The 18,276-nt window shown below is 45.5% G+C and overlaps 1 protein-coding gene across 1 annotated transcript; it reads right to left on the bottom strand.

Moving 5' to 3' along the window:
- Positions 1-1,623: 1,623 nt before the first annotated feature.
- Positions 1,624-16,966, bottom strand: MTARC2 (mitochondrial amidoxime reducing component 2). The gene is made up of 7 exons (XM_075925230.2): positions 16,671-16,966; positions 15,726-15,899; positions 11,614-11,776; positions 9,500-9,640; positions 8,130-8,191; positions 7,980-8,051; positions 1,624-3,122 (listed from the first exon to the last, which is right to left on the bottom strand). Exons 1-7 carry the CDS (start codon positions 16,949-16,951, stop codon positions 2,996-2,998), a joined length of 1,020 nt encoding a protein of 339 aa, XP_075781345.2. The 5' UTR covers positions 16,952-16,966; the 3' UTR covers positions 1,624-2,995.
- Positions 16,967-18,276: the final 1,310 nt, after the last annotated feature.

Below are 18,276 nucleotides of genomic sequence, written 5' to 3'. Positions count from 1 at the left end.
CCACTTCAGAAATGTCTGAAGTGCCCCCAGGCCACTCCGGAAGGGGTGGAACCTTGGATGGAAGGGGTGGGGACAGGACACTTCCGTGCTTCCACAGCCACAGACCTTGACTGGCCTGGGATTGGAGGGAGCACTCGAAATCTTTGTCCCACCTCCCCTCCCCCAGAGAGAATCACCAGCTGTTCTGAACAGCTGGCGGTTCCCTCTAGGCACCTGCGCCCCTGGCGACAGGTGGTGACTTCGCACACTCCTCCTGCCCCAGGTCAGTCAGGGCTTGGGAGTGTGGGGAGCACAGGAAGTCTCTTACTCCTTGCCTCCACCCTGCAAAGGGTGTGTGGTGTTTAGAGACAACCCTGGCAGTTGACTTTAAGCACTGCGTGCCCCTAGTGGGGAGAGGAGACTTCGCACACTCCCGTCCCCAGGCCCTGATTGGCTGGGGAGCGGGAGAGTGGCAGGGAGTATACAGGCCAGATCAACCCACTTGGTGGGCCGGATCCAGCCCGCAGAGACCTTTTGCCCACCCTTGCTTTAGATAAACTTAGTCCTGCTCAGCACAGAGGGCTGAAGTAGAGAACCTCTCGGGGTCCCTTCTCGCTCTTGATTTCTATGATTCCGTGACTGATGGGGTAAGTAGGGGTTGCTCCTTGTGTGTGGGGAGGATGGGAGGGGTTAGGCTTGGGGTACTCCTGAGGGCCCTAGCAACCCTGTGATTCTCTGTGTGTCTCCTCCTACAGGTGGTGAGGGCCATCAACACCCTCCTGCTGTGTAGGGTCATCAATCTGGGCGACGTGGACCCCATCATCGCCAGCTTTTCCGCCATGGACTACCCCAACGGGGGGGGGGGTGTACTGACAGCACCCACATCCCCATCCAGGCCCCCAACCACCGGATATCCGAATACATCAACCGCATGGGGTACTATTCGATGGTGCTGCAGGCCCTCGTCTACCACCACAGTCTATTCACGGACATCTACGTCAGGTGGTCGGGGAAGGCGCACGACACAGGCATCTTCTGAAACTCCAGCTTCTTCCAGAAGCTGCACGCTGGCACTTTTTCCCCCGACCGCATCATCAGGGTCAAGGACATGGACATGCCAATGTGCATTGTAGGGGACTCAGCCTACCTTCTAGTGGTCCATTTACAACAGTCGAGTAGCACAGCGGGGACAGGATTTAGTCTACTTTGAATCTAGGTTTTTAACTTCATAGCATAATAACTCAGAAGGGATCTCAGCTCTGATGTATCCTGTATTGGAAAGATTGTTCTGCATCACCGTGCTGGCTTCTGGGTCAAGGACCGTTCTCTGCCAATATCCACACAGAACCAGGCTGCTACCAAATCCTGATGATTCTCTCCCATCAGAAAACAAGACTTTTCTGCACTGAAGCCTTGTCCCTCAGCATTGCAAGGGCACTTGGATGCTGGGTTTGGCATCTGCCTCCAGCACAATGCCTTAAATTGTGCAATGGGGCACCAAGGGCAAGGGAAAAGCTGTATGATGTAGCAGCAGGCAAAATAACTAAACACCAATATAAGAAAGACATAACATCAAATGGCAAAAGCCAACAGAACAAGACCCTAAAATTATACATCATATTAAACAATAGTAAAGACTCTGCAGAAGTTTATATTTTGATCTATATTTCCAGTTTAAAATCTGCTTAAGTGCATAATTTTAGAAACCAGTGTTGAATTGTCAGATTAGCAATGTTTATACAATCATGATCCTGGAATTGCTTCAATCACATAATTGCATTTCCATCAATTAAAAAAGTTAAACATTTATATTACAAATATTCGTAAGACCATACCCACCTGAGAGCCCACAAAACCCACTATTACTGTCATTTTAATGGATTTAAATGTTGTTCAATTTCTTTACAGGGTTCACCAAATTCTGTCCCTGCTGACACTTGTTCTACCACAGCCTGCAACCATACACTGCATTGTGTACTGCCGATACCTTTTTTCAGGGGCTAATACTGGGACATATGTTGCCACACTACTACTTAGTATTTATATAGCACTTTACAAACCTTAGTCAATCCTCAGCAACACCAATGTGAGATAAGTAGGTAGGCAAGCAGGCATGTATTAATTGCAACAAGCATGGTAAGTGCTGGCTGTTAAGTGAGTCAACAACAGCCCAGCTCAGCTCAGCTCTTCACTTTAATAAATGTGTACATTGTTATTCAAGAATGTTCAAACAGAACTGTTCTTCAATGTTCACTACAAATCTAAGCTCCAAAAACAGTCTAACCTACTTCATGCCTTGTCACAACCCACTCTTTTGCTGGTTCAAAATGTCTTGCTCTCTCTGCCACCCCATAACAACATAAGAACACAAGAACGGCCATGCAGGATCAGACCAAAGGTCCATCTAGCCCACTATCCTGTCTTCTGACAGTGGCTACTGCCAGATGCCCCAGAAGGAGGGAACACAACAGCTAATCCTCACGTGATCCCTCTCCTGTCATCCATTTCCAGACAAACAAGAGATCAAAACATTTCAAAGCTGGTTTTCTTAAGGTATTACAATTTAATTAGGAATTTAAAATGTATGCAAACCTTGAAGGGCACATTCAACTATCATCATCCAACTTTTTTCACCCTCTTGCCTTACTCCACAGATAGTGACAATATAAAAGACAGAGTGTGCATGTGTGTGTGTCAAAGACTGAAAATCACTTTATCACTTGATCCAAGTGTTTTACAGCTTGCCTTTTACACTCCAAAGGAAAACTAAAGATTTAGTTTTAGATTCAGGGTCTCAAGGCACATTAGTGGACTGACTGGCTTGAGAAGACTTTGGCACCTCATAGGATCTGTAGACAATCAAGGACAGCGTGCTTTACACAGCCCCAAGGAATGCAAAACAGAAAAATTTTACCTCAAGATAACATCAAAGATTTATCTCAGGCTCTATGCGCTTAAAAAAAAACATTTGCATATAAAAAAGAACAATCATCCTCCACTCAAAATGCATCTTCCATTAATGGACTATCTTGTACACAGGGTCTCCAACTTGAATCGTTCCGGTTTTATCAATTCCATAATACCATCCAAACAGAGGGTGAGATTTGTAGAGATGTCTCTCAGAAGGATCACACAAACGGTAACTGTACAGAGAAAATGGCCATTATTAATCACTTACAGCAAAACACAGATTCAAGAAGAACAAAAAAAAGGGGGAGTGGAGACTTCATTTTAAGTTGAATGAAATGTAGAAGAATAATGAATGTGCAAAAATTCCCGGATTCTATTGTATGTATTTAAGACACAAAGGGTATGTCTACACTACCACCCTAGTTCGAACTAGGGTGGTTAATGTAGTCAATCGAAGTTGCAAATGAAGCCCGGGATTTAAATATCCCGGGCTTCATTTGCATCTTGCCAGGTGCCGCCATTTTTAAATCCCCGGTAGTTCGGACTCCATGCCCGCGGCTACACATGGCACAGAGTAGGTAGTTCGAATTAGGCTTTCTAATTTGAACTACCGTTACTCCTCGTGGAGCCGCGGGCACGGAGTCTGAACTACCAGGGATTTAAAAATGGCGGCACCCGGTAAGATGCAAATGAAGCCCGGGATATTTAAATCCCAGGCTTCATTTGCAACTTTGATTGACTACATTAACCACCCTAGTTCGAACTAGGGTGGTAGTGTAGACATACCCAAACAGAATGCATGGACATTATGTCCTAGGTAAAAAAGCCCATTAACCTTTGTTGAGATAACTTTAATAACATCCCTTAATTGTAAGTTAGCAGTAGATCATGTTCTAGGAAACTCTTCACTCACCTTTCTTAACACCACAACCACTATTTTAAAAACTGAAAAAAACATAAACACTTAAAAGAAATATTCAGCACATCAATACACAAAAAGCCGCACACATGGGCTATCCTACAATTACACAACCTGGAGAATTGCAGTGGAGGAAAATAAATAGTTATAAAGAAACAGTTCTGTGTCAAGCTTTCACATAAGAAAAGAATAAAGAATTTGTGTTAAAGAAGTATAATGAGATGTGAATAAAGTTTCATGGCACATCAAATATTTAGGATGGAATAATCAATAGACTTTCTTCTCACTCACAATGAACTGAGAGTTTTGGGGGCTTTACATAACAGCAAATTAGTTAACACTGCTGAAAGGAGATTATCCAGGTGCACTGAGAGATCTGACAATTCAATTCTCAGTTCAGCAAGCAGAGGCAGGGAAGAAAGTTGATAAGTAGGGTTGCCAGATGGTATAACCCAAAATACCGAACATCCTCCCGTCCCTTCCCCCCCAAAAAAAACCACTGGGAAAAAAATTCTGTGGAAAATAAAAGGGGGAGGCCAAAGTTGTTGAGGGAAAAAAAAGGACCCCGACAGTTATTTGGCAAAAAAATTAAAAATCAGCATGGCCCCTTTAAGAGGCTTTTTTGATGGTGGCCATCTTGTTTTTCTGCTCCAGCCACAAGACAAGCCCCTGCGGAACCAGGTATGCAGGGACGGGTTGAGGGGCATCCGGGGGGATGGTCCGGGGGGCTGGGCCCGGTTGCTGAGTGTGTTGTAGGGTTGCCAGGTGTCTGGTATTTTTGCCTTCTGGCAGGGAAAAAAATCAGAAAATACCAGACATTTTAGGTATCCGGTATTTTCTGAATTTTTTTTTACCAGACAGAAGGCAAAAATACCGGACTGTCTGGGTCAATACCAGACACCTGGCAACCCTATTGATAAGGTGATAGCTGTATTAAGAGTTCAAACCTACAGATCAGGGTTTCCCAATCTATGGGTAAGGACCCAAATATGGGTCGCCATTACATTTCAAAAGGATCACCAAGTGTCTCCCCAGGTGGCTCTGCCCTCCCTCCTCCCCCTGTTTTTGAATTGCCTTGGGTCACCAAGTCTTCCTGAATTGTCAAAATGGGTCTCCACCTGGAAAAGGTTGGGAACCGCTGCTGTAGACTCTTACGCAGTTGCATAGGTTATTGTAAGACTGGGGCCTGGGAAGAAACCTCATTTAATAGGGCAATGGTTAGAGCCAATGAAATTTTTGCATGCAATTTAGATGTAGAATATGGGTGAAGACGGAGTTCCCTGTTGTGTCACAATAGTCTAGGGACTCTTGGCATGGCACAGACACATGCTTTACTATACACAGCATGAGTGTATTCTGTAAAGTTAAAATGGCTGAAAACTTAAAAACTGACCAGTAAGAGACTGCAAATCCAATGAGTGGATGTGATGATAAACAAAGAGCGCTCTAAGACATGTTTCTAACTGTTCCTATCAGTTCACACTGACTCACACATTCAAGGGTTTAGAACAACATCTGGCTATAGAATTTATAGCTCAAACTATAGAGGCTCCTATACTAAACTCCAGAGGTCCCAGGTTCAATTCCGCCTGGTGGTGGTTAAATATACACATTGCAACCCTAATAAAGCCAAGCACTCGGAAGTCAGAATAAAGGTTGCCTCTCTGCTATTTCACTGTGATCTCCTTGGCTATGTCTAGACTACATGGCTCCGTCAACGGAGCCATGTAAAATAGTTTATTCGGCATAGGCAAAGAAGTGGGGATTTAAATAATCTCTGCTTCATTAAAATAAACATGGCCGCCGCGCTATGCCGATGATCAGCTGATCCGGCACAGTGGGGCAGTCTAGACGTGCCGCAGTCAACAAGGGAAGCCTTTGTCAATAACTCCGGTATGCCTCGTGAAACGAGGTTTACTGGAGTGGTCAACAAAGGCTTCCCTTGTCGACCGCGGCGTGTCTAGACTGCCCTGCTGTGCCGGATCAGCTGATTGTTGGCATAGCGCGGCGGCCATGTTTATTTTAATGAAGCAGAGATTATTTAAATCCCCACTTCTTTGCCTATGCCGAATAAACTATTTTACATGGCTCCGTCGACGGAGCTATGTAGTCTAGACATAGCCCTTGTGGGTAAGCATTATGACAGTCTTGAATTACATGGTCATTAATATGTGTCTTCCCCATATCTTATTACTTCTCAATTGCAGTGTTTTTGCCTAACCAGTCAGAGTATTACTCAGCAACACATCCAGTCTTAGGTTTCTCCCTCTTCCATCTACTAGCTTCCAGTCTTTCCTTGTTTTCTTCTTGGCTCCCACCTGCCATCTCCTGACCAACCAATAGTGCTCCATCCATTTTCCCCCTCTCCTTTCCCAACCAGTCTCAATTCCCTTCCCCAGCAATTACTAGTCTCTCTCATTTCCTGCCCCACCAGCCTCCAGTCCAAATGTCTATCCTCACTTTTCACGAGTCCAGCTCATGTCCACTCTGCATTCAAATTTGAATCAGGCCACAATGCTTTGGCCCAGAAGGGTTTCATCGAGAGCACAGGAGAGAGACTTCCTGCTCTCAGTTCAGGTGACCAGACCTAGACCCAGACCCAGATCCAATCCACAGAAGCCCAGAGCCTCAATTGCAGGGGAAGATCTGCTCAGCCCCAGGCTGAAGCATGACTAATTCAGACAGAATCTTCAGGGAATTTAGTTGCTAACATTCCATCATGTCTCTAATGAGCATGTACAAACTGCAATTTTCAAAGGCTTATAACTTGGCCTCATATGGGAGGATTTTCACAGGGATTGTAAGAGGCATATCCCTGAAATAAGGGTCACCCCCACAATATTTGAAGCCCCCCATTCAAAGCATAGGGATACTAGAGTTTTAGAAAGCAAAGATCACCAATGTCTGGTGGGGGGGGCGGGGGGCGGGGAAGGGAGGTTAAATGTAGGTAAAACATTTTTCCCCTAGCCTCATTCTCATAAAGAGCTGAACCTCTGGCTAAAATTAGTCTCCCATCCACTCCCAAATAACAAAAATAAACCTGCCTGAGGCAGACACCTAGCATGGAAAACTTCAACCCATGTAGTGAAAGTTTGGAAAAATTGTAAATAGCTGAAAAGGGAGTCTTAAAATAGGAAGCGTCAACCTTAGTAAAAGGCGGTGCTACCTCCCTCACCAATAATAGTCTCTCTTTCTCTCTAACACACACACACCCACACACAGACAAGATCACAAAGAGAAAACAGTTTCTTGCCATTTTAACCAGAAAGGACACTCTCTCAATGACTTAACCACCTGCATTCTGCTACAAAGACCTTTTACATCTGCACTTGAAAGGGAATCCTCTGAACTGTCATTCATGTTAAAATTCGACACTTTCCAAAAGGACTCAACAAACATTTGAACTATCTCACCCATTACCAAGATAGTTTCCCCAATTATCACCTCTAATACCATTAACTCACAAACATCCCACTCTCCCTACCTCTAATATCATCAATTCACAGACACTTACCTTCCTTCCTTCCACCCCCCCCTGCATCCCCCTCCTGTTCTGCAATGTGATTTGTCCTTTTCATATTTGTTCATTTTTTTTAATTGTATCCTTTGGTATATATGATTGTGACTACTTTCTTCCACTATTTGATCTGAGGAAGTGGGTCTGGCCCACGAAAGCTCATCACCTAATAAACCATCTTGTTAGTCTTTAAAGTGCTACATTGTCCTGCATTTTGCTTCAGCTACCCCAGACTAACACGGCTACATTTCTATCACTATTCCACACCCACACACACTCACTCTATAGTTTATATATTTATAGGATAGATATACATGATTTCCATGTAAAACTAGACAGTTAAAGCATGCAATTTAAAAGACTGTATACTTGGTATAGTCCTTGACTATACTATACACGCACACCTTCTTGAAAAAGGGGACCCAGGAATCCTATATATAGAAAAGGAGAGCTCGAGAGTCTTCATGAGTTCTCTTTTCAATATAGTGCATGGGCAAGGACTGAATTCAAAGTATGCAGTTTAAAAATGTTGTCTGAGTACATGGAGCAATCATTTCTAATGCCTTATTTTTAAAGTAACTGCCAAATTCTAGCTGGTAATCATTTCTATCTGTCCAACACACACAAGAGGAGACCCACTACTATTTGTGCTACCTTTTCAGTGTTTCCAATGGCTCCTTTCTGTCAATGATACCAGTTTCTGGATCAACTGTTGTTAAAATACACCTGCAATGATAGACAATGTCAGACAACAGATGTTACTTCATATTTATTTTTCCTTCTAGTATATTCCTAAATCCTTACCTGGGGCAACCCATTGTTCCTTTCATCTCCACATCACCAATTTGTATCTTATTCCAGGAATCCTGAGGGAAATGTAAATATGTAATATTATACTTTCTCAATATTTGCATTTAACCATTTTCCAGAAGTTGGCTTTAAGGCCAGCCATCACTAAGCATCAGGTCAGAGCATCATACTTTCTTGCATCCTCAAAATAAGAGCTATAATAGATATGCTATTGTTTTTAATAAAATACATCATTTTCAATATTGATATATTAATCATCTATTCCAAGTTGTCTAATCCATTTTGCAAAAGTTACAGTATCAGTTGTATGAATTATCAAATTGCTTCAGGTATATTCCAGTAAAAGATAACAACTGGACCATTCAAAACATACCTGTCTTATAGGCATGATATATGTGTGGGGGGTTTTAATATTTAATTTTCAAACATAAAATTGTAGGTTAATACAAAAAGGAAGAACCAAAAAAGCCTTCTGTAGAATGCATTCTCTACTCAGACGTGTATTTGTCCTGATTTCAGAATTGATAATGAAAATTGTATTTAATCTAAGATCTTTTAAGTCAATTACAGTTCCATAAAAATGTTATCAATGAAAACAAGTCAAATCAGTCTTCACTTATCAGCCCAGAAGCTTACTAGAGCAATACTTCTTGGAAGACAGACAAGTTTTGTGAGAAATTTTGGGTCTTTAGAAACATTCAAGCCCATAAAAATAACCCTCCAGAAATAAATGAGAGTGAACTCAAACATGTAAAATCTGCACCACTCCACCAGGTAAACCCCAGTTTTATCACACATTAAAGAAATAGAGAAAGTTAGATATTCAGCAGCCATGGTACTGTCAGACCATCACAATGAGCTTTTATGTATAATGTCAAATATGAGAAAAATATCACAAAATGCATCATTTTTTGTATCATTAGATGTCTTATACTGTGTATAACATTTCCTATTTTAGGCCTAAAGGCAAGCACACAGTACCAGCCTCACATTTTCAATACATTCATTTGATCCTTCACCAAGTTGAATAAATATAAAAGTTAATATCCACAAACCTGTTATCTCCCGTGAAGCTTTCCACACATTTATGATAGAAATTCTAGGATTCTATCTGTACCTGGAATTCAGCTATTGCTGACCAGATGTGCCAGTGCAAACTTCAAGACAGCAACTTTCCTTCTCTGCACTTGGAGTTTACGCCATTGCAACTGCACCAGCCATTAATGACTGACTCTGAGCTAATCCCAAATCCAATCCAGGCATTAGCTATTCTTTGGACTCAATATCCCAAGGAAATTGGGTTCTGAAGAAAGCGTCCGTGATGCAGAACAAAACAGCAATTCAAAGTTCTGTTTATCACTTACCTCCTCAAAAGCACCGCAACCCGTAATAACAATATTTGGTCTGAAGTTCTTTATCTGAACTTTCTTCTCCATCTTAGTATTGAGATCTTCCAATGAAGCTTCTGAGACGATCAGGACTGGGCTGCAGTCAGGATAGGAAATCTACAAATATAAAGGCAAACAAATCCTAATGCTCCCACTAGAGCATGCGTCTCAAATAGCTATCGTAAATTGAAGTTAATCAAACATTACTATTAAGCTTCCATATACAAGTTGTTTATATAGGGTTAATAAATGATAGCTAATAGACGTAAGCATATTACACACACGAGCGTTACATGTTGCAGGTATCAGAAGAAGGTTACGAGCACCCCACTGGCTTGTTGGACTCTATAACAATCTATAATCCATTAAGCATTTCATCATTTACTATTATATAAACTATTTTAAAATTGATTTTTCATACAAAAGGTGATCCGTATTTAATTACAAACCAACAAAACCTTGTTTAACTCTGCAAGTCAACTGTTTCTTTCAGCTTCCAGAGAGCCTAGCTCCTAATTCACAACCCTTCTTGGTAGACTCTTTGGTCAGCAGATGAAGTTTATTTGCACATTTATAGTTCTCTGCCTAGTGATGTCTTTCTCTGGAGCATCAGAAAAGAAAATATTCTCTTTCCTGTGCCCAGTCTTACAAGTAGTAAGCCGACTATGTTTATCAATATTTCCTTATTTCAATCAATATCTAATGGACTTGAATCCACTTTGTTGTAAACTCTAGGGGAAAGATTTACTCAGCAAACAATAAAATTAAACTGAAACTGATCATTAATGGTGCTGACTTTTCTTCGTGGAGGCTGCCATTTTGGCAAGAAGTGTCACTGAATAATACTTTAAGAAAACTCCCTCTGTTCACATCAGTAAATGGGACAAGCATGAATCTTTGAAGGCAGTGTTCAGGCGAGTTTCAGTGCATACTGAGAGTCCCTTCCAAATGATTATTTTAAACATTTGCACACATTGTACAAAATCTGTAAAATGACAAGTAGTCTCTGCTCTCCTTTCTCTCAAACAAGTGAAAATGTACAATGAAAATACGTTTATATTGCGCTGCCCTCTATGTTAACACCAACACAACAACTCTATGCTCATGCATCTGCCAAATTAACATCTCGCTATGCCACACACAGTATCTTCAATTTCAAGGAGTGCTTCAGGGAAACAATTAATCCTCTTATTAGTCTGAATTAGTCTTCATTTACTTGTCGAGAAGATGCACACACAGAGTAGAGAGATTTGAATATGACTTTTTATACACATTTTCGGTTTGTGCAACAGCAGGTAAAGTGCTGATGCTCAATGAACAATTATGCTCACAGTTGCAGGTCAGGGTGTGCATTTGCTCTGTCTCCTTGCACTATCAAAGTCACAGGAGGAACGCTTACTTGGAGCAGGAGAGGTACTGTCTTTACCATCATGCTCTTCTCAGATTCTGCTCAGGCGAGGTAAGGTGGGAGGTTGGGGAGAAGGAGAAAGCATCCCTGTTCTTAAGATCCCTGACCCCAGGGATCTGAGGCTGTTGAAGAAATGCATTGACTTAGCCCATCCCAGATTTCCCTGCCTGTTTTTAATGCAGTAGTTGCATACCCACTCCAAGAAAGAGGGGATTGTGGGCACCATTTGCTGCCATAACCTTCTTTCGTGTGGGCTTTCCTTGGTGGAAGCCCTAGACCTCAGATTAACTCAGGGCTCAATCAAGGTTAGCATCTGTAAACAAACCAGCAGTAAAGAGAAGAATTCATATTAGATCAGCAATGCACATAACTGGGGGTGGAGAGAGTTTACCAATAAACTGCCTTCAAAAACTCCAGCATCTCTCATTCATTGAAGTGGATCAGGAATCATATGCTATCACTTCTTGACAAAATGGCAACCTCAGATTCTCTAGCTGTTCTTGTTTAATAACTTTAAATTGATTTAAAGCAAAATTTAAATCAATGGGACTTCTCATAAGCATGAAGCAGGTACTTTATCATGAACTGGCCTCCCCATGTAACAAGTATTACAATAGGAAGGCTGAGTGGGAGAGACGACACACACTCAAAGAAGGATTATTGAGTAAAACTGTCATCTAACCTTATCTGTGGATCGGAAAGTGGTGAATATGTCTCTTGACTTCCTAGGCACCATGTGTGGCTCAAAATGCACCAATCGATAGGACTGTGCATTCAAGTAGGTGGTGATCCATTGAGCTGCCTCATCTCCACAGTCCCTGCCTTGGATATCCATTCCAAAGAGCCTAAAAGAAGCACAAGTTAATTTGAAAGCTGAGAATTCCTGTGTACTTCTTTTCATCGCAACACTTCAAAATCGAATATCTTGCTTTCATAAAACAAACAAAAAGAAGCAAACAATGAGCAATCTCAATAACGACAATGAAATTCATAAGGAACTTTGATTCCGGCCATTTCTAAGTTAGATTCTGGACCCCTAAGACTCTGCATATTTTCCAAATAAATCCAGTACATGCAACACCAGTTCCTTGCAGGCAAGCAACCAGAACAGTGGCACTGAAACACAGTCATTACATTTCTCCCCTGTTAGGGACTAAAGAAATGAGGCTGAGTTAACTGTCACAACAATGTGCTATAAACACACAACATCTGGTTGCCATGCTAGATTTAAAAGAAAAAAAGTCAGACTTATTCCACACACTTGTGTCAATAATATCAAAGTATTATTCCGCTATCTGGCAGGAGTGCTGAGGAAAGCAGGAAGGACTGCAGGCGGAAGTGGGGAGGGGGAGGCATAGAGGGGCATCCACTTGCTCTGGCCCAGGGTCCCACAAAACAGTAATCTGTCTCTGTCCACACAGAGCAGCCAGACCATAGCACCATACAGGCAGTCCCTGAGTTACGCGGATCCGACTTACGTCGGATTTGCAGATACGAACGGGGATTTTCTCGCCCCGGAGGACTGGAGCGGTGGGACGCCTAGTCCCGCCACCCGCCTCCTCCGGGGCGAGAAAAGCTGCTCCCCGTCTCCCTGGTCTGCTGCGGGAGACAGCAGACCAGGGAGACGGGGACCAAAGCGGCGCAGGACCCGGGGCCGGACCCGCAGCCGCTTCCAAATCAGCTGGAAGCGCCGCGGGTCCGGCCCTGGGTCCTGCACCGCTTTGCTCAGCGTCTCTCTGATCTGCAGACCAGGGAGACGCTCAGCAAAGCCGCGCAGGACCCGGCCGGACCCACGGCGCTTCCAGCTGATCTGGAAGCGCAGCGGGTCCAGCCCGGGTCCTGCGCCGCTTTGCTCTGCGTCTCTCTGGTCTGCTGGGGGGGACGCAGCTAGTGCCCCCCTCAGCAGACCAGGGAAATGTGGAGCAAAGCCTGGGGCCTGTGGTAGAGCAGGTGGGGCGCTGCCGGTTGGTCCCACAGCACCGCTCCTTGGCGCTACTGGACCAACCCTGCAGCACCCCAGCTACTCTGCCCCAGGAGTCCTGATTCAGCCGCTGCTGATCAGTTTCAGCAGTGGCTGAATCAGGACGCCTGGGGCAGAGCAGCTGGGGTGCTGCTGGGTTGGTCCAGTAGCGCCAGGAGCGGCCGCGCTACTGGACCAACCCAGCAGCACCCGAGCTGCTCTGCCCCAGGCGTCCCCAAGTTAACCGCTGCTGAAACTGACCAGCGGCTGACTACAGGAAGCCCGAGGCAGAGTTGCTCTGCCCCGGGCTTCCTGGAATCAGCTGCTGATCAGTTTCAGCAGCAGCTGACTTGGGGACGCCTGGGGTTCTTAAGTTGAATCTGTATGTAAGTCAGAACTGGTGTCCAGATTCAGCGGCTGAATCTGGACGCCAGTTCCGACTTACATACAGATTCAACTTAAGAACAAACCTACAGTCCCTATCTTGTACGTAACCCAGGGTATGTCTACACTACCCCGCTAGTTCGAACTAGCGGGGTAATGTATGCATACCGCACTTGCTAATGAAGCCCGGGATTTGAATTTCCCGGGCTTCATTAGCAAGTGCGGTATGCATACATTACCCTCCTAGTTCGAACTAGGAGGGTAGTGTAGACATACCCCCAGGGACTGCCTGTGTTAGGCTATTCTAGGTACACCCCCTCTAAACTCCACCCTAGCAAAGGGCAACCCCCCTCCCCCACTCCTCCAGTGGGAAATCACTCTCCAAAGCACAGACAGTCACGAAAGAGCCTGAGGCACAGAGGCACACACACACACACTAGCAGCCGTAACTAGGAAGGCAGCTGGACAAGTGAATGCCCAGCCATGCGGAGGTAGGGATAGCAAAGGGAGGGAGGGGATGACACTGCTGGTTCCACTACACACAGGAGACTAGGGAGAAGGCAGCACCTTTCCCCCATGCCAGGAGGAAACATTGGCCTTTGAATGGCCTGCTCACTTGCTAAGTGCAGCTTTCCCACTGCCTCCCATCCAGAAAGAGCCAGACTCACCCACCTCCGCTCCAACCAACGCAGAACACACCAGCAGGGCCAGATTAATGCACAGGCAAAGTAGACATGTGCCTAGGGTCCATATTCACATGCGTAGCATGATAGAGAGAGAGAGAGAGAGAGAGAGAGAGAGAGAGAGAGAGAGTGTGTGTGTGTGTGTGTGTGTGTGTGTGTGTGTGTGTGTGTGTGTGTGTTGGGAGGAGGTGGTTTTGTTTTTTAAAACACCCCCAGTGCAGATTCACTCCTTCATGACAGATCGGCAGCCAAGCTGCATTGAAGGGGGGGTTCTGAACCCATGCACCAGGTCACAACACTGCTCGCTCGAGTGAGCAATGTTCTTTCAGTTCATGCACCAAATCTGCACCAGTGGAGGAGTGGACAGAGACAGTCCACACACACAGCTGAGATTTACATTGGCCTCTAAACAGAGTCAAGGAGAAAGGAGGGTTCTGGGTAATGAAGCCAGTTCCTTTTCCAATAGCAGCCAGTAAACAAGCCAGGATGCCAATCTACTATGGCGGCATGTATGGGAGGGAATGTGACTGAAGTGTACTCTTATTCCAATTAGAAGACAGTGTCACTGTGCATTGCTACTGAAATACTGCTTTCTTTCTCATTTTTGGGACCATAAACACTTACAGTCCAGTGTGTAGAGAAGTATAAAGTCTTAGTGTATAATTTACCTGAGAAGGTGCCAGGAATGGAGCTGGACAAGTTGTGAGTATTGGTTTATTTATTACTTATTTAATTATTGAACCTTAACTCTTTTCTTCCCCAGATTCTATTTTCCGTGCCCAATAAAGTCTCGTTTGTGATGCTGTTATTTTGCAAGTGTCATTTCTCTGCAGTGGGTTGTGTTTGTTTTCTTTATTGTCCCTTGTATAGTGGGCTTTGTATTTCTTGGAAACTAGTATTACCAAAGGACAGCACCCCTGTGCCGTGCATAGAGGCACCAGAAAAGAATCTAGAACCCAAGCTTTCCATCGCAAACAGTATCATTGCCCATGTATATATGGCTCGTGTAAATTAAAAAGAAAAACTCAACTACAGTATTTAACAGCAGTTTCCATAGCAACAATTTACATGTGGAGCTGGCAAATATTGTATCTTAGAAAGCTACTTTATTCTCAGCTACAGCAGCTGGAAGGAGCGGCACTTCAATCTCTTCTGCTGTCCAGAGGCAAAGCCCATAGCACCCCATTTAAAAGCCCATAGCACTACCAACATTTAAAGCTGCTACAATATTCTCAAATGTAACTGCCATTTTAACAAGGGGAAAGTGTTCTTACCTTTTCTGCTAGACCTAGCCCAAATTTTTCAAAACAGGTAAAATACTTAATGTCACAAAATTCCAATTTACCAGTTGTGGGTGATGATGGATATCACACAGAATTTGCATATTGATAATCATGATATAGCTACACACACAACCAAAATTTTCAAATGCAAACACCTAGCCAAGCTAAATACAGAACAGACATATGCCTGGGTAATTGTGGTAGTATACTAAAGCTCTGAAGATTGTAGTTGCATAATGTCTGATATCCTTGATGCTATCGCCTAAAAATGGAGTTCAATAATAAGTGGACTTATTTAACACATTTAGACCAGCAGAGACCATTATAATAACACAGCCTGACCTCTGGCATAACACCAACCATAGAATTTCACCTGCATCAAGTCCAGGAAGGGCTGTACATTACACTCTCTTAGTAAAATATTTAATTTAATATGCTTTTCTGTAAGAATAGTGCTGCAAAAAGAAAGATCTTCCTCTAATACCTGCAATTGTGAACTGGATTTTTCTTGGGGAGTTTGATAGGAACACGAAGTTCCTTCATATCTGAAGCATTCAGCATTAAGTAGCCATCTTCACAGTTTACAGAAATCAAGACCAGGCGTGGTTCCTGCCGAGCAGTGACCATATGTCCATCTTCAGTAATTACAAGCCAAACCCTGTAGTATGAAAAGAAAGAAATACATTAAACATTTTACTTACACAGCACCATCAAAGGCAAAGGCAATGCAAAGAAATTCAGGGAGGCAAATAGCTTAGAAGTATTTTTCATAACATCACAATTACTTGGGCTGTCCCTTTCTCTCCCATTTGTGCCCTTATATAATACAGATCTCTCTCACTGAAAGGGCCTATTACTAAAACTAATAAACTACAGCCCAATTTTTGTAATCAAAGCTTTCCTGCTGAGAAACTAGGTCACAGACTGCAACTCCACTAACAAACTTGTGACTCCAAGTAGCACAGATATATATACAGCGTGTTTGTGGACTTTCTCACATTTAGATTGTAAATAGGAGCCGGCAAGGATGTCATTTGAATCCAGATGACCTTGAGTGAATCAGAGACAAGGTGGGTGAGGCAGTATCTTTTACTGGACCAACATCTGCTGGTGAAGGAGACAAGAGCTGGGCTACCAAGAGCTGCACGTCAGGGAAAGGTCCTCCCAGTGGCACATCCAGACCCTCTTCCCCCGAAGGCAGGGGGCTTCCCTGGCCATTTCACCTTGAAGGGTCCTTTGAAAGGCGGGTAACCTGCTCCTGCTGAACCACCTGCTCCCCTTCGCTCCCGTGGGGCGGCCAGAGCGGGGTGGTTCCCCCCGCCGAAGGGGAGGAGCCCGGCTGGACCTGGGCACCACCCACCCTCCCACCGAGAGGCGCTGGCCTGCCAGGGCTGCCACGGGAGCGGGGGGCGGGAAGCCCGGGCGGTACCTGTCCCGCATGTCCCCGCTGCGCAGCCCCATCGCCGTCACCTCCGCGCTCCGCAGCGCCACCTCGCGGCAGGACTTGACCGGGTAGACGAACAGGCCCGACACCGTCCCCACCCGCTGCCGCCGCGCGCCCCCCGCCCGCCGCCCGGCCCAGCGCCACGCCGCGGCCCCCAGCAGCGCGGCCAGGGCCAGCGCGCCGGCGGCGCCCAGCCACGCGGCCCGGGACTGCGGCAGCGGCGGGAGGAGGCCGAAGCCCCCCAGGGCCCCGCTGGATCCGCTCATGACGACTGAGGCGAGGGGCGGAGGCGGCGGTGGATGAAGACGGGGGGCGGGTCCGGGCGCCCTGCACAGTCCCGCCCCGCCCGCCCGCCCACCGGGCAAGGCAAGACCCCCCGGCCTGGCCCTGCCTCCGCCCCCTGCTGCTGTGTGCGCAGCCCGGCCCCGCTTCCACCAGGCGGCCGCCTCAGAGCCAGCCCCCCAGCCCCGCGCCGCTGGGGCAGCATCCAGCGCTGCGCTGGGAAAGCTGGGAATCGCCCCGCTGCCCCCCATGTGTCCCAGCGGCTACAGCGGCGCAGAGCTCCCGACTCCCCATTGCCATGTGGGGACAGTCTCCGGGAGAATCCCTCCTCCGCGATGCGGGGGAGGAACCGGGGTCGGGGTCCCCTGGCCAGAGGTGTAAAGCAGCAAGCGCAAAAGCCTGGGAGAGGCGCTCAAGTCAAGTCGGCTCTACCTTACAGACTTGAGTCCACCGGCGGGAGGTGGATTTGCAGCCTCCTCGGTCATTCCTGTAGTGGCTGATGTCCCCCCGCCTTCAGTTCCAGCCAACTGAAGGGGACACTGGGGGAGGGGGGGAGCTGCCTTCTCCACTTGGAGCCCAGCTGCCCCCTGGGCTCTCCCCTAGAAGCAGGGGGCAGCCGGCCTGGTTTTTTGGCAAAGGCCAGCATTCTTGTCAATTTCACTGCTCCACCATGGAGCGGTGGAATTGTCAAGACAGCTAAAATGGATGGATGTGACAAATGTCTACACGGACACTGCCTTGTTCTAAATACACAGACCTAAGCCCTGCACCTCTCATGAAGGCGCAATTCCTGTGTCCCTGTAGTATGGTACCTACATCAGGGGGACAAGGCATATAGTGTGTCTAAGTTAAGCTGCCTTGACAATGTAACTGTGTAATGTAGACCAGGCCTCAGACCCTGTTGATTAAGGCACTCAGAGGTTCTCCAGTTACCACTTTGTCCACTGAGCCTCAGCTGGGATATCTAACATTAAACTCTCTGCTGATACTTTGTCCCCTTATCTAGGGGGAAAAAACTACAGTTCTTGAAAGCTCAGTTAGATTCTGGCAGAATTATGCTTTTGCAGTCAGCCCTAAACCAGTTACAGTAAAAAACCATTTTCTATTGTGTAAACACTCCACTGAGAGACCAATACACCTGGTATTTGATTTCTCTCTAATGTTTCCATGAGTCATTAATTTCCCACTTCAAAATTGGCCATGACAAATTTCCAGCTAGTAACATACTGTGTTTACATCCAAAAGCAAAGGCAAAACACACCCTCCTTCACGCACTCCACAGTCTATGCAACTCATGACTTGATCCAAC

The sequence above is a fragment of the Pelodiscus sinensis genome, chromosome 3 (assembly GCF_052426305.1).
Source record: "Pelodiscus sinensis isolate ZL-2025 chromosome 3, ASM5242630v1, whole genome shotgun sequence".
NCBI lineage: Eukaryota > Metazoa > Chordata > Testudines > Trionychidae > Pelodiscus > Pelodiscus sinensis.
The sequence above is the reverse complement of the archived record's forward strand: the minus strand, read 5'-3'. Positions and strand labels throughout refer to the sequence as shown.

Bases quoted from the DNA above. Each gene is read 5' to 3' on its own strand.
- MTARC2 (XM_075925230.2), bottom strand. From the start codon at position 16,951: ATGAGCGGATCCAGCGGGGCCCTGGGGGGCTTCGGCCTCCTCCCGCCG. The intron at 8,052-8,129 runs GTAAGGATTTAG...CTATCATTGCAG, and splicing joins GGAACAATGGGTTGCCCCAG to GTGTATTTTAACAACAGTTG. The intron at 3,123-7,979 runs GTAGCACAAATA...TTCTCTGTACAG, and splicing joins CCATTGGAAACACTGAAAAG to TTACCGTTTGTGTGATCCTT.